Below are 16,480 nucleotides of genomic sequence, written 5' to 3'. Positions count from 1 at the left end.
TTAAAACTCATACCCTTTTTGCTGAGTATTCTGTTACTGAAATAGACCTAAAATATTTTCTAAAATATGTTGAGTGTTGGAATTACTTCATGGCACAAATTCTGACATATTAATTCCCACAGGTCCCTGTAAATGGAAAATATAAAGTGGAATTTCTCATGAACCACTTACCTGTAGGTGTTTTCTGAGCACTGTAGAAGTGTCAGAATTCTGACTGCTCTGTAACAGATGCTGGACAGTTTGCTTTTAACGAATATTTTGTCTCTTCTTCTGTATCTCCTAATGAGAAGTTTGATAAACCAAGTGATTGGAGATCAAAGCAGTGGAATCCAAGGTACGGTTTGGGGGTGAAGGTGCTGGAACCTCATTGCTTCCCACTGATTTTTCCTAAGCAGTTTACATTCGCTTTGGCTGAACTTCTCTTGACTATTTTCTGCAAAGCTCCTTTCTATAAAAGCCTGCCAAACTCATTTTGTTTTTTGAGTGTATGTGTATATGTACATGTACAAAGTCATTTGTGTATTTAATGTAATTAAGTAAAAAATCTCTGCTAAAAATTTCTTTTACTGCTATAAATTTTTACGAGCTTTTTAAGTCAGTTGTGAGCCTGACCTGAAGTATAGTCTTGCCGTTGTTTTTCAAGGGATAGATTTTTTTATATATTTTTTTCTGATTCTTTTCCTTTGGTTAGAATAAGCATTTTGGCTAAGTAAAGTTGACTGCACACCGTGTCCTTGTCAATGAATATGCTTGTAGTCATTTTTAGAAATACTGCTTCTCCCTAAAGTTACTACTTCTCCCCAGGTATTTAAGTGGATTACTTAGACTCTTCCTTTAAAAATACACAGGTTTGTATTGAGTCACACTCCATGGGAAGAGTGATTTTGTATGTAATTCCTTCTGTGCTCAGTAGTGTACCTTTTAAGAGGTATAACAGAATGGAATTTTTATTCTTTTCTGTCTTAGATGTGTTCAGCTGTGCCAAGCTGGGGGCTTGGGAGATTTTTTTTGCCTCTAGTAGAGAAGAATGAATAGGGAAAAAAAAAAAAGATGAGTGGAAAATCATGCCCAAAGACTTTGAAACAGAGATCTTTTTCGAACAATATAGGGGAAAAGAACTTTTAGAATCATGGAATCATTTAGGTTGGGAAAGACCTTTAAGATCAAGTCCAACTGTTAACCTAGCACTGCCAAGTCCACCACTAAGCCATGTCCCAAAGCGCCACATCTACGTGTCTTTTAAATACCTTCAGGGATGGTGACTTTGTTTAATTTGTTGCACTCATTTAAGCTTGCAAAATGGGCAAAATTTGATGGCTTTTAGAAGAACTGGTGACACTGAAAGGAACCTCAGTACAAAATATACATTGAGCATTTCTCCATGTAAGTCACCTTTTAATTTAATGAAATGAGAAATGCTGATGGAAACTGCTATATAGAAATTTGGTGCAAATGCTGATTTTAAAATAATTTTTTCTGGAATTTTATCCCTTTTTATTGCTTAATTGATAAATACTGACTTCATATTATGCATTTTATTACAGTGAAGTATTTCAGACAAAGCTCTATCTTGGCATCTCTCTACCTGTTATATTACTTTCTCAAGTACCTACCTCTAGACAGTATTTTATTTGTCGTGGCTCAAGAGAAAATCAAAGTCTTGCAAATTTGGTTACATTAATACTTGCTTGGAATTGTAAGGACCCAAGCAAATACTTGTGTTAATATTTGTTTAAAGCTAGTCTTGTGCTTTTTTCATTTGGAATTTCTTTTCCATTTTCCAGTTGCATTCTTTAGCTGTGATCCTAGATGCAAGTGTGCCCCAATAATATGTAGATTAGAGTATTAGAAAAGTTCATTAGACTTGTACATTAGATTCATAGTTATAAAATTATATACCCTTTTTCAGACATAATCAGTTTTTCCCCAAAATCCGTGAAGTGTGCAATAAAATAAATTGTATTCCTTTCCAGACCATTCTCCCATATAGAAAAACATAAAAGAGTGACAAACTTGAGGTTCATTAAATTGAGGATGCCTGTTCTTTTTGAAACATTTCCTACTCACACAAAAGCTTCCAGGCTTTGCTGTACTGCTGTTTACCATAAGATTCCTTCAAACCTGTCACTGAATTTCAGCCTAAGTTCAGTTGGCTCAGTATGGTGAGATTACTTTTAAGTTATTGTAGTTAGGTTCTGCTATTTGGTTTCAGCTCGCTACAATGCTAAAGATTTGCTTCCACAAGTTAGTGGAGGTGGAAACTTTCATGAGCTTGTCAATGAGACGGTACTTCTTCAATTAGCCACATGTTCAAACTCCATGTGGTAATGCATGTGCTTTCATGTATTTATGTTCATGATCCTTAATGTCTTTTGGGAAAAGAGTGTTAAAGTTGTATGTGGAATTAGCATACCACTTTTTCAGTACTTGTAGTGAGTTAATACATCATCCCAGAATTTTTCTCTTTGGAAAATCAATCTGTTCTATATAAATTGACAATCTATGCTATGTAGCACAACATTAAATATTTACTTTGAATATTATTTAGTTATATCTAAACTGTCTGCAATGGTTGATATGTCCTAGTTAACCTGAAGCTGTCTAAAATGCAGTGAAATGGAAATCAGCACAGTCAACAGAAGGTTTGTAAAGAACTGCTGAAATTCTTTGTCAATTAGTCTGAGCTGAAAGGCTTCCTTTGGCCCAATTGCTACTGCTACCTTAGCAGCAGTCAGAGCACATGTACCCTAAAAAAGGTCAATTTGGAAGATGTCTGTGTTTAGAGTTGTGGATGGAGTATCATAAATTAACCATAGTTCTGGAGAATTTTCTTTGAACGTAATAAATTGTGCTAAATGAGTGTGTGCAAAACTCTGAAGAATGTGCTGAATGCGATATATTCTAGTCTCTCTGCCTCTGCAGAGATTTTTAAAAGGTGATCAAAATCCAGATTTTTGCAACATTGTTATCCCTAGTGATTGCTGCTGTGTTCCCAAGGGGCTGGAGAGATTCATTGCATCACAGAAGATAAGAGAGTTTCCTAAGACTGTCCATGTAAAGTAAAATAGGACAGCTTCCTTTGGTATGGTTGCAAGAGTTAAAAAGCATCATGAGAATACTTCATTGGATAATGGTTCCACCTGAGGGAAATGCAGAAATAAAATTGTAACTTGTTACAGTCTTCAGATACCAGAGACTACGTCAGGTTTCGGTCCTCAATAGAAATCAGAATTCAGTTTTTCACTTAATTTTTCCAGGCCTGACTCAAATATTTTGTATGTGTTAAGCAGAGACAGTTGCTTCTCAATAGCTCTTTTCCCAGCAGTACGCTATTGCTTATTTATATGGCTTATAGCCCTCATTTAGGAGATACAACTGTCAGAGCTGCCTCCAAACATCCTGACAGGACACAGCTGTGACTTACTCAGTCCTGAAGTCTGACAGCTCAGGAGTTTTCTCTTTTCCAAACATCTGTGAATTTTGATTCCTCCTCCTTCATACAAGAGCTCAGTGCTCTCAGAGTATGAGCAAAAAGCAGTCTTGATTAATACTCAAGTAACATACTCCTTGACAAAGACTCCTGTATTTCTAGTTTTGTGGGTTTGGCAGGAGTAACATGGTAATGTCAGATATCTGATCAGTCTAATATTAGTGCTCTTCATTGCCTAGAGCCATCAGTGGAGACAGTAAGGAGCAATACAGAGCATTAACTCCTCTTCATTATCAGATGCTTTTTTTATAATGAAAGTTTTTGTTGAGACACCAATCACGGAAACAAGAGACATCAGTTAAGTATCTCACTTTCACAGTGATAAGAAAATTTGTATTCAACTACACTATCCTACAGCTTTTCAGAGGATAATCTTTTGTTCTCTCTCTTTATCTTTCTCCTCTCCTTTTTCTCAATTAATAATGTAAGAAAGGGACAGTGGCACCAGTTCTATTAAGCCCCCAAAACACTATTTTATCAAGGATGCTGAGTGTACAAAATCCTAACAACCTGAAAAACAAAAGCACAAAGACTTAAGTCACACACTAATATAAAGAAACAAAAAGTTCATCTCTAAAATTACTGCTGTATACTACAGATTATCAGAAGATCCTGCCTTTTCTCTGGAGAACTGATAATCCACCAGCCATTTTCACATCTTTGATACTAACTCCCTTCTTTATTGTGAACAAAACAGAATTCCTCTTCTCTGTGTGCAGTCTGGCACAGTCCTCTAATATTATACACAGTTGACCTTGGCAAAAGGAGTGCTGTAAATCTGGCATCCTGTTTTAAGATGGAGGTAAATGTGATGTATAGGAACATCTTAATTGTTGCATGGTATTCTGCTGTGTTTATTTCCAAGCATCTTTAGGTAGAATCTTCAACTAAGGAATTCCAACTTATGAAGAAAAAAGAGTTTTCCTTTTGTCTGCATAGGATCTTATGGCAACGTTCATTAACAGAGACCACACAGAACAAGTGAAACAGTTATGTAGGGTGATACATATAGTGTAGGAAGGAAGGCTCTCTTTAGGTGAACATCGTAGTGTGTCTTTATAGGGCCTACAATTAGAGAATAAAAATGAAGGTAAAGGATCTTAACCCCTTATGTATCTGCTTCAAAAGGATTAGGGGTGATCACATTGTCACAGTCGAGAAGCCAGTAGCCATGAGGCATTCTTCTGTCCACCCACAGGCCTCTGTATACTCACGCACCGGTGGTGAATAAGAAGAGCTTGAACTGGAGCCAGAGCTCCAGCCCGTGCGGTGGGGCAGGGCCATTCTGCTTTATGCCCTTCTGGGGTCAGTGTGGCAGAGCTTTCAGCTGTTCTCCTAGTTGAGGGCTATCCTTAGCATACAAACCAGAAATTACTTTTTAATTTTAGGGGGGGGGAAGAGATTTTTCTTGTTACTGCTTACTTATTTCTCTCATTTTCCTCTGGTATTTTTAGCTCTCAAAAAGATGTGTCTTAACAGTTTTCCCAATGTCTATAAGAATTTGAAAGTTGTTCCCTTAATTCAGAATAGCCAAGAATTTAGTTTAAGTGTCTTGGATATAGTCTTTAAGAGTACCTAAAGCTACCCTACTGCTTTAACAAAAATGGAGCTATGATGAAACCATAATTCATTTTCCTCTTATTTTGCGTAAAGGTTTATTAGCTTGTGATTTAAGCAAACCATCTGGTCCTGTTGGCAATCCAACTTATGTCAGACTCGATGCTTTCCCCCTGTAATATGTTACTTCAGGCAGTTAAATTACATACTTAAGTCCCAAGTCTGGCCTGTGCTTTTTCCATGTCTTAACATCTGTTCTGGGAAATTTTTCTGGGATCCAAACAAGTTTGCATGGAGCCAGAACTCTTGTCTTTGTCTTTCTTTTCATGTCTATTTCTTTTCCTTCTCTCTGTCCTGCAGTCTAATCAGTTCAACTAAGTAAAAGATAATGTAGAAATTTGTAGTCCCTTTATCATTTCACTAATGTACACAGTGAAATGAAAAATAATTTAAAAACTCAAGAGATGTATAAAAGTAGGAGGCTGTCCTCTGAGAGAGTGAGTGACACTTTGAGAAATGTTAATTATTTTTTCAGTCCTTGTAGTGTTCTTACTACTGGCCTATAATTACAGGACTTTTTGTTTTGCTGGCCTAATTCATTTTGGGCAAAAGTACAGATTTCTAGTACATTTTGTCTTGTAATACTAATTTCTTGTTTATACAAGAAAGGTCTATGTTTAGAAAGCCAGTCATTTTAAACATACAAGTTAGTCTGCTGAGGTGGTTTTGAAAATAAGATGTAGTGATTGATTTTTACAATGATCATGGAAAATGACTTGTGTTGGTATATCTATATTCTCTAAAATTTCATCACTTTATATTCCACCTGGAAATTTTGAGACACAATAATGAATATAAACAGCTATCCTATACCCCACTGTGTCTGCATGTATATTGAAAGAAATATGATTTCTTTCCTTCAATCAGAAACATAAAAACGTATCTGTTTTCAGACATGTAATTAAACATTAAACTTTAAGTTTCCTGTGTATCTCTGCACCTGAAGTACTATATCTCCAATTTAGGAGTGCAGTTCTTAGTGTAAGTCAAGTCCCTTTTTCATGTCCTTTGAGATTTGTAATTATGGACTGATGTACAGTCTTTTGTGCTTGATCAAAAGGAAAAAAAAAAAAAAGCAAAAAAAAAAAAGAAAACAGAATGAGGAAAGAAAAAAAACCAAGACTAACAGATACCTTGGACCATCTGGATGGTTGAAACTTCAGCTGAATCAGTGAAAAACCTCAGGAAGTTCAACAAGACCAAGTGCAAGGTCCTGCACCTGGTTCAAGGCAATACCCTATATCAATACAGACTGGGGGATGAATGGATTGAGAGCAGACCTGTGAAGATGGGCTTGGGGATACTTGTGGGTGTAAAATTGGACATGAGCTGGCAATGTGCGCATGCAGCCCAGAAAGCCAACCATATCCTGGACTGCATAAAAAGAAGTGTCGCCAGCAGGTTGAGGGAGGTGGTGCTCCATCTCCTCTCTGGTGAGACCCCACCTGGGGTACTGCATCCAGCTCTGGGGTCCCCAGAACAAGAAAGAGGTGGACCTATTAGAGCAGATCCAGAAGAGGGCCACAAAAATGATTAGAGGGCTGGAGCACTTCTTCTATGAGGAAAGACTGAGAATTTTAGTTGTTCAGTCTGGAGAGACTTTATTGTGACCTTTTGATATATAAAGGGGGACTTACAAGAAAGAGAGAGACTTTTTACCAAGGCCTGTAGTGACAGGACAAGGGGCAAAGGTTTTAAACTGAAAGAGAGCTAAGTTTAGTCTTAGGATGTAAGGAAGAAATTATTTATAACGAGTGTGGTGAGACACTGGAACAGGTTGCCCAGAGAAGCTGTGGATGCCCCACCATTGCAAGTGTTCAGGGTCAGGCTGGATGGGGCTTTGAGCAACCTGATGAAGAGAAAGACATCCCAGCCCATGGCAGGAGGGTTGGGCTAGGTGATATTTAAAGGCCCCTTCCAACCCAACCCATACTATGAAGAAAGTGAGTAACAGAGAGAAAGGCAGTCTCTTCTGCAAAGATTATTAATCTATATATGCAGAAAAGCCTTAACTGCTGTTTAAGCCAGCCATATACTTTTGAACTATGGATACATTCATATTCTGTGACTTGAGACTGGAAAGTTTTCCTTTGCAGTGTCTGTGGAGGGCATTATTTATCCTTTTCCTCCTCCTTTTTATGCACATAGCATATAAAAGTGGATTGCATGGGTTGCCATTTCAGAATAGATCTTCCACCTCACAAGTGTTTTTTCAAATGCATAGCATTTTGCACTTTTTTTTTGCCATATTGATGACTTTATCCATTGCCTCTTTATATTTGCATAGTACCACTGTAGTGAATGTTACGAGCATTCATGATGCAGTTGTTGCTTGGATGATAACACAGAATGGCTCTGCTTCTCTGACAAGGTGTGAACAGAAAATTAAGCTCCAGAACTATCTTCCTGAGAGGGCTATGGAGGTCTTTTTCAGTTTTCCGTGCAGTAGAAAAGTTCTCTTCAGGTGGTCCTTCATCACTGAGGAAGACGTTCATAATGAGAAAGAAAAGGTAGCTGCCACTACATTGTAATTTAAACACACTGAATCATTTAGGGGTCCTGAGGTTGCTTTAGTTAGCCTGTCTGTCTAGATTGACCTTAGGTTTTGGAGTCTTTGGGCTCTGATTTTAAGAGGTTACCAGTATAACCACATCAGTTGATGTAGCCATCTTCTTGGTCTGAAATATCTACTATGTCTCAGAAATTTTCAGTAGTGCATTAGTTCTCCTCACATAAGAGGTGGGAATTTGAACTTACCTATCCTGATCATCAGTAATTCACGAGCTAGAATGGAGGTTGCTAGGATCCTGAGCCTCATTAATATTTTGCATGTCTGGTCCCTTTCTCAATTTTACTGTCTTTTTAGTGACTTTTGGGGAACTTAACCAAGCTCTTTGGAAGTCCCTGGCTTCTCATTACCCAATGGCCAGAGAAGCTTACCGGAAACACCACATACTTGGAGATAACATAGTAACTGTATGTGTACACATTAGCTTGTTTTCTGATTTACAGTTGCATCAGAGGAGCCTGAAATCAGAGTTTGTAAGAGCAGGGAGGTTAAGATGGTAGTTAGGCTCCTGAAAAGGGCTTCATTTTTTTGGTATTACATTATTTCTTCTATTTCTTTACAGGCTGCCATTGACATGGTAGATAAACTTCTCCTGTTATATTGCCTTTTCTCCCCGCCTTGCTTTCGTGCCTTCTAAGGAGACAAAATACTATGTAAAAAATTTGTCCTGTGTTGATGTTTCCCTTTGCTGCTGCTGTGAATTCTGTACTGATTTAATTGACATAGTTTGCCCTCTTTCACATAGTTTGTTCAGTCTCTTGGGAACTCTCTCCTCTAATGGAAACTTCATTCCGCTTCATGTTCTTCATAAAGATAAGATGTCACCTGGTCAGGTCACTTAAGGCCTAAAGATAATGAAAAAAATAGTCTCCATTTAAGTTCTCTGCAGATCTGTCCTGCTCAGAATACATGAAGACCTTTCAGGCCTGTCTACAGAGAACTGAATCATGGGTAAGTCATAGATAGTCAAAGATATACTCTGCTTTGTAAACTATCATTTCAGCAGAGAGAAAAGAGGAGCAGCAGTGCATTCATTACACCTTCTGAAATGGAAACTTTCTAGTTATAGCTGACAGGGCACAAGCTTACCTGCAGTTAAATTGAAAATGTCAACAGCATGTCTCTGAAAATGTCTCAGTGTGCCAGGAACTCTGATTTTTTTCTTTATTATATACTTAGTTGCTCATTGGGAAAAAAAAAAAATCGAGGGTAGATTTGAAGGGTTTTGCCTAGGCTAAATTAGACGTGCTTTGCAAGCAGTTTACTTCCAGTGAATATTCTGGTATCGTTTCTCACAGGACTGCTTACCAGGACATACACAGGCAGGTCTGCACAAAGATTCATAAGCTGCCAAATAAAATGTTTTGTTTTGCAGCAGTTTAATTGAAATGGTCCCATGGAATATCTATAAGTTAATGAATCTGAACAGTGAAGTCTTTATTGCGAATACAGTCATCACTATTTTGTTGAATTTTGTCTTTAGCAAATCATGTGACAAATGATACTTGCTGGAGAGGATGGAAGGTAATGACAGTTCCGTGAACTAAGTTGTTGGCACAGTTTAAAAGCCACTTGCATTCCAGCCATTCCTAATGTATGGTTAGATCCATTTTCTGTTAACCTGCAAAGATACAGAATATAACCTTAGAATTAAAAGAATTAGCAGAGCAATGGGAAAAAGATTAAAGTACTTGCAGTATCCACTGCTACAAAATACTCCTGGAGAGTTAGATCTTGCCACCTAGTGCTAGGAGCCTTGGCCTAGATAGCAGCCTCTAGCCTTGTTGTGTCTTCTTAACAGCATGGAGTTGTTATGCTACAGATACATATCAAGCAAACCAGTCCTTCAGTGTTAGCATCACAAATCTTGATGACTAGGAATGGAATGAAGGATATGAGAAATCTTTCAAATCTGATTATGGAAAAGATGTTGCTTTATTTATGTATTTAGTTATTTTATTATTATTTATTATTTAGTTATTTATTGATTGTTTTATCTTGGCAACTGACAGATAGACACAAGCCATTTTGATTGCTGCGGTTGGCTGTGGGCTTGTTTATTTGAGCTTGTTTTCTGTTGCAAGCAGAGGGTTTTGTAGTTGGCATGCCTCTTTTTTTCTCAGTTTTAAGAAGAATGTTTCTGTAGGTAATTCTGATCCATCCAAAGAAAGTAAAAGCTGATACACGAGTACACCTTCACTTCCCCATCATGTTGCTGTTTTTTTCTTTCTAGGCATCAGCTTCCATCCTAGTTGTATTTTTGCTATTCATTGTTTCTGCAGTTTTTCTTTGCATTCTTTTCTGATATATTTCTCTATTTCATTTTATGGAGTTTTCTTTTTGTTTTAAAAATTGACTATTCCTGATCTTGTTTTGCACACTAAATCTTAATACGACAGGAAAAGTTTGATCATTATATGCATGCTAGCCAGTTTGGACTATGTGTCAGTGAAATTCTCCTTTGGTCAGTTGATTACTGGATGAATTCTTGGCTGTACATTTTGAATAGTTTTTGATAATTACATGTTTCAAATTTTTCTTAATTTGCTGGGCATAAGAAAAATGCATGTTGTCAGCTGCATTTGAGTGGAAGTAGGTGGTCTTTCTGCAATAAACACTACACAATGTCTATGCTAGATTTTTATAAATCTGCTAATTCTGCATTGCAATTTTTCTTGCTCTATCACTGAGCGAGGATGAAAATCAATTATCCATGTTTGTCCTGAGTTATTAGTTCTGCCTTTAGCAGTACAGAATTTATTAAAGCAAGATGTGATATGTTCCACACCTTCCATACTCCAGCACCTATATAGCGAGTGATGTGCCAACTCTCTTTGTAAAAACTTGTAAGTAGAAATTGAGTTTAATGTAATTTCAGTAATTCACTTTTGGGATGGAACATAAGTTGACTGTTACGTAGAGGTATAAATACATTGCAGTGCTGTATTGTCATACTAAATTTATACAAATACTTGATTATGTGCAACAGTAACATCTGAGTTTCTCCCATTTGAAGCGCATTATAAAATTGTTTCTGAACACTTGGTTGTGATAGAGAAAATCTATGTGGAAGATGTCAATGAAAGTAATGTGTGCCATTGAGCATTATTATAAAATGATTAAAAAGAATATACAGAAATTTTTTAATGCTACATGTAGCTATATTTGAGCATTTATTGTGGTATTGCATGTTAGTCAGTGATACATTTTAGCTGAGACAGAACCTGCTCCAAGTGCAAAATAAAATACAACTATGTCCATCAGTGTAATATCTATGCTAGAATTTACAATCATGGTAATTCTGAACTTTTCTCATTTGCTGAAGATACGAGCATTGTTCTGCTGTACTTGTCTGCCACCAGCAACTCTTTGAATATCTTTTATGTTACTAAATCACAAAACATGCCTATAAGCATTGCTCAACAGATATTTTGAGGAAAGTAGCCTTACTTACATCTTCAAGGGAACACAGTCCTCTCCCTGTTTCAGAAACATTACCTTCATTCTTAAAGTGCATATGTAGTTTCTCTTTAGGCATCATTTACAGAGAAAATTTTTTATCCTTCTGGTATACTATCAATGTACTCCATTTAATACCTAGCATTTTTGTAGGCCAGTTTTAATATATACAGGCCATCCTTTTATCCTTGTGGTACATTTTCTACAATAGAAATGCTGAAGAGTTGAAGATTTGCAATTTGGTGTTGTAATGTTAATGTTCCAGTGACAAGACTTAATTCACAGACTGTAATGTTGCTTCAGTCAAGCGTAGGCGTACTGTCCACAGCACTAGATGATGCTTCCAGTCTACAGAAGTGTTGTGCAGTGTACACGCACTGGTAACCTTTGTGCTCCAATTTAGTTGTGACATTTAATAAGTTCCATTTGATCACATTACACTATTTTTTCTCTCTTCCTGTTTTCCTCCAAAAATGTTTTAGGTAGAAGAGCTGATGATGGCCATGGAGAAGGTTAAGCAGGAGCTGGAGTCAATGAAAGCAAAATTGTCCTCTACACAGCAGTCTCTGGCTGAGAAGGAAACCCATCTGACCAACCTACGAGCTGAAAGAAGGAAGCATTTGGAGGAGGTCCTGGAAATGAAGTAAGTGTTTCTTTTCATTATTTGTAGGCATGTTTCATTGATATCTCTGAATTCTCCTCCGATCCCTGGTGTTCTAAAGACAATCACTGCATGAATATGTCTCTGTAGATAGCAGCTGTCTGTGTAATCAGTCGAGCCTTCACACGTGACTTCTGACCAGGGATTACCTACATGAATTTCACACTTCTGTTAGAGCTCAAAAACATTTCTTCCTTCTGATCATTTGCAGTAAATTACTATTATTTGCACAATTACATCTTGAAAGATCCTAAACAATTATTGGGACTCAGTTATTTTGTGTGTTTTATGAATGTGCCATCTTGCTTTGAGTAGCCTATAATCTACTTCAAGGTAAGATGCAAGTCCATGTAACAAATAACAAAAAAAGAAAGAGGGAAGAGATAAGCATAATGTCAGGTGCTTGTAATGCTAAAATCAGACTGCAGATGTCTGGTCTGCTAAAGTATTTTTCACACTCATGAAGATGATTCATTAGCACTGGAACAGAGTTTGAAGTTCTCTATCAGTCAGACTTTTCCCATCATCTTTACATGTGGAAGCCTGAATAAAACCAAGATTTGAGGAGGTGGGGAGAAGTGAGGAATTAGACTTCTAAGGCTTAAATACTTCCTAATTTCTGACTGTGCATTATAGATAAATAGTTATCCTTAGTTGAGGGAGACATGAATCCATTTAGTGCAATGATGGATAGTGCTGCCAGCAGTTCATTAGAAACACTTTCAGTTGTTTAGCCAGACCTGAAGAGAAGGAGCATTTTTATTGGCAGGACCAGCAGTGGTTCCTCCACTGTGGTTTTGTGAGCCATTATTTATTTATTTAACTTTTCTACACTAGTCTCTTTCCTTTTCTATTTTTTTTTTTTTTTTTAATGAAAGGATAGAAAAACAGCTGTTACAAAATGGAAAGAGAGGTGGCTTAGATCTTGAAACTCTAACTTAGGAGTGCTGTATAAAGTGGGCCAAGCCTCCCCAGCTTCGTATTCAGCTACAACAGTCTGATCTAGACCTGGCATAAGAATGTTGGAAGACTGCAGTACTTAAAAGCCACACTTTATTTTTAATAAAAAATTTTATTGAGCTATAAATTTGACTGCCTTGAGAGTTGGTGTGTTGGAGGATGGGAAAAATAGCTCTTAAGGTGATGTGGGAATCCAGAGCAACTGGAGATATATCCCATATCCAATCACTTGGCAGTACTTTCTTCTGCCAAACTGCCCTGCCAAACCTTCTCATGAAAATATACACGTAGTGTACAGTATATCCTGAAATGTATTTGGAACTGTGTAGCTCTAGAGCCTTTAATATAACTACTCGCTTCTTCTAAATGATGACCTCTCTTAGCTGAGTAAGTTATTGTTGGAAAGTTGTTGTACTGAAATGTAGTATCAGGAACTGCATAAACTGGTAGATCCATTGTACCTCAGAAGGAAGAAGAACACTGGAGAGAATGGTAATGCTGTCAGCACATGGAGAGAAAGATGGAAAAAACATTACATTTGTATAGTTAACTAGCTGAGCATGTTTTAGTCATAGCTGGTCTGTCTTAAAGTTCTATGAAGCTGCCAAAGGCATCCAAACTTCAAAAACTCACCCTCACCACGAGGCTCTATTGCAAACAAGTCTCTCCTGAGGACTCCCAGTCAATTAAATATCTTATATTTATATACAGAAACTCCAGTATATTCTTTGTTGCCTCTTTCTCAGCCTGTGCCTTTTATGAAAAGCACTCTTGTCATCTGTTTTCTAGTTTTGCAAAAAGTTTCTAAAGTTGTTAAAATGTTTCCTACTATTTCAATTCAAAAGTAACAGTAATTGAATGAGTGGTCAATTTTGGGGGGCAGTTAGCTGGTTTTGGTATTCTTGATAGAAAACAATAGCTGTTGAACAGATACTGTTCAAAGATACAGTAAAACAATATTGTTTGCCAGGTTTTAGGACATGCTTCACTGGGAAAAGTTTGAGGTGTTCAAAAGCAGCACAGATTAAATTTGAAATTTGATAGAGGTGGAAGTTAACAGCCTGGGCCCTGCAGTCAACTAATGAGACAAGGGAGCATACAAGAAAAATAGTTTAGGAAATGCTACTTTAGAAGATTCTAGATATGGACTGAAAGAAAGTGTTAAAGCAACAAGAGGACCTCAGAAAGTTACCTCTGGGTTTTAATAGGAAGTTGTTAGATATTATGTTAGTGAAAATACACATTTAAAATACTGTTTCTTAGAGTAGAACTTGTGTTTACTACTGACTCTGTAACCCTGAGAAGATCATTTCACACTCCTTAGGGAGTACTGTGGCACTATAGTAGCTCAAGTGTGAATTATTCCAAAGAAGAAATTTCACTCCTTAAAGAAATACTATGTATTTTGAAGCCCTCTTCCTTTAAGTCTAATATTTTCATTTTCTTTAAAAAAAAAAACTTTGTTGTATGTAATTATGAGAGCAGTAGATAATGGTCTCTCTATATCACCAAACCTGATCTACTGTAAAAAAATAGTAGTGAACTGCTAGGATTTTTGTTTTGTTATGTTTTCTTTAAGAAGTTCTAATGTTTCCATCATTCACAGCAAATCTTTTAAATTAAGCAGGAATAAAGTGCTGTCTACAGAGAAATCTCTGTTCTTTGTCCCATAAAAACCTGCTTGGGCTGAGCTGAGTTATAAACTGTTGAAAATCACCAGTTTTCCTTTCCTTTTTTTTTCTCCTGGTGTTGTCAGCAAATTTTGGCAGTGTGTGAAAATAACCGAGCACAAACAGACTAATCTGGAGCCGAGCTCATGCAATTGCCAAAACTGTAGCAGCGGACACTGCACTTACAGGGAAGGGGAACAGACACTGTGTCTGCATGTAGAGAATTTTTTATTTTTATTTTTTTTGACTAGGCAGGCCTTTTGTTATGGTCAGAAGGACCAGAAGGTTCTTCCTAGTCATCTGCTTCAGAGTTGAAAAGTCCCGGTTGGAGCATTTCTCAATCTGTTCTTTCAGACCTGGAAAACTGTCCAACAGCCTTTGCCTGAATTATGCCTTCTCTTGCTAATTGCAATTGCTGCTAGCCCTATAATTCAAGGGATGCAGACTTACATAATGCAGTTGGTGCTTCAGGGTTGAATCCTTCATCCTCCTGGCACACAACAGAATGATTATTACTTGTCCGAGAATAATTGACTATCCTCTTTTTTCTTTAGAAATAATAAGGATGTTACAGATGAATGAATTGTTATAATAGAACATAATTTATGTTTCAAAATCAAGCTGTCAAAAAACATCTTGTGATTTCTTATGTGACTTTACATGAGTAGTCGTCTGAATTTTTATCACAGTAGTCTCTAATTACATGAATACATCCCACAGATAGTGTTTCGTTTGATACAGAGTGTAGGCGGTGATCAGAGATGAACCAGACCTGTGTAGCTTAATGAGGCTGTTCATTGTATTCCTTCCTTATTTTATCTCAGAGTTGGAAGGCCTGCTGAGAGCTACATGAGAGCTACTATTAAAAATAAAATACCAACCTAGGCAGTGCTATGCAGGAAGACTGTTCCTCCTTATCTCTGCTAAAGTTTTCCTGCATGATATGCAAGTCACTTAAAAATATATGATAGATGGTTGATAAGTCCACATGTTCATTTTCTGGCTGTTGGATGAGAAAAATACAAACATATGCACATGAGCACTCACAACTGAAAATTAAGTCAGTGGAAGCTGAGGTTGTTTATCTTCTGAAAAGTTCATCCTTTCAGCAATAAAGCAGTATTGTCTAGAGGTATGAGTATGAGGTTGAAATTGAAAGTAGTCCAAAAGAAACTGATTAATCGGCACATACTTTATTTGCCAGAAAAGTAATTTCAGTTGATCCAAAATGAGGTGTGAAGTAGTTTCAAACGCAGCAAACAGTTTAACCAAACAAAAATGTTTCAGCTTATGTGCACCCATGGTGAACAGAACCAGGGAAAAAAAAAAAAAAAAAACAGACAGTATCAATGTCCATCCAATGATAACTTGTCAGTTTATCAGTAATTGTCATCTTGGAAATTAAAGACTTTTTTTTTTTTTTAGTTGTCATTAGAGAAATTATGGCTTATGCCTATGGTTTAACAACAGTTCGCCAGAGGAGAAGTGATTCCTAGTTGCAGAAGTGTGTGTATGTTCTACATCTATTAACAGTTGTCTCTGTAGTTTGAAGTTACTTCACATTTGTTCTCAGTGCTACAGCACAGTAATATGTTAACCTTGCATCTGCGAGGTATGGCTTTCTAGGCCCAATGCAGACTTCATCATATTGAAATGGACTATAAGGTCTATGGGCCACTTGCTGTATCAGGCCGTCATGTGATTGCAGCAGTGGTACCAAAGGATCTCCTATAATTACTTTGTGTGAAATTAAATAAGCTAAAATCCCACAGGGGGCACTCCATGTCCACAAGATTTACTGTCTGGGGCAAAGCTGAACAAGTGCATCTGAGTCAGTCCCTTTTTTTCTTCTAAAGACTTATATTTTTTTCCTTTAAAATGTCTTTTTCAAGGCACACGGTGAAAATGAACATAACTGTATCATATTACCTTTGTCTTGTCCTTTTTAATTTTCAAGCATAAAATGTATTAGCATATATGTTTGTTTTAACTATGGTCACCCAGTTAGATGTTGACATTTAAATTGTCAAAAAAGTTCAGTTGGTGTAGTCTGA

General features: G+C 37.0%; 1 protein-coding gene across 13 annotated transcripts in view; it reads left to right on the top strand.

The window, feature by feature from the left end:
- ERC1 (ELKS/RAB6-interacting/CAST family member 1) overlaps nucleotides 1-16,480 on the top strand; it is a 300,191-nt gene that overhangs the window by 183,479 nt on the left and 100,232 nt on the right. For all 13 annotated transcript variants that reach the window (XM_042795217.1, XM_042795216.1, XM_042795215.1 and 10 more), the window contains one exon: nucleotides 11,618-11,778. In XM_042795217.1, the coding sequence (XP_042651151.1) occupies nucleotides 11,618-11,778 (161 nt within the window). The remainder of the gene's footprint in view (nucleotides 1-11,617; nucleotides 11,779-16,480) is intronic.

The sequence above is a fragment of the Tyto alba genome, unplaced genomic scaffold (assembly GCF_018691265.1).
Source record: "Tyto alba isolate M040663 unplaced genomic scaffold, T.alba_DEE_v4.0 Super-Scaffold_21, whole genome shotgun sequence".
Taxonomy (NCBI): domain Eukaryota; kingdom Metazoa; phylum Chordata; class Aves; order Strigiformes; family Tytonidae; genus Tyto; species Tyto alba.
The sequence above is the reverse complement of the archived record's forward strand: the minus strand, read 5'-3'. Positions and strand labels throughout refer to the sequence as shown.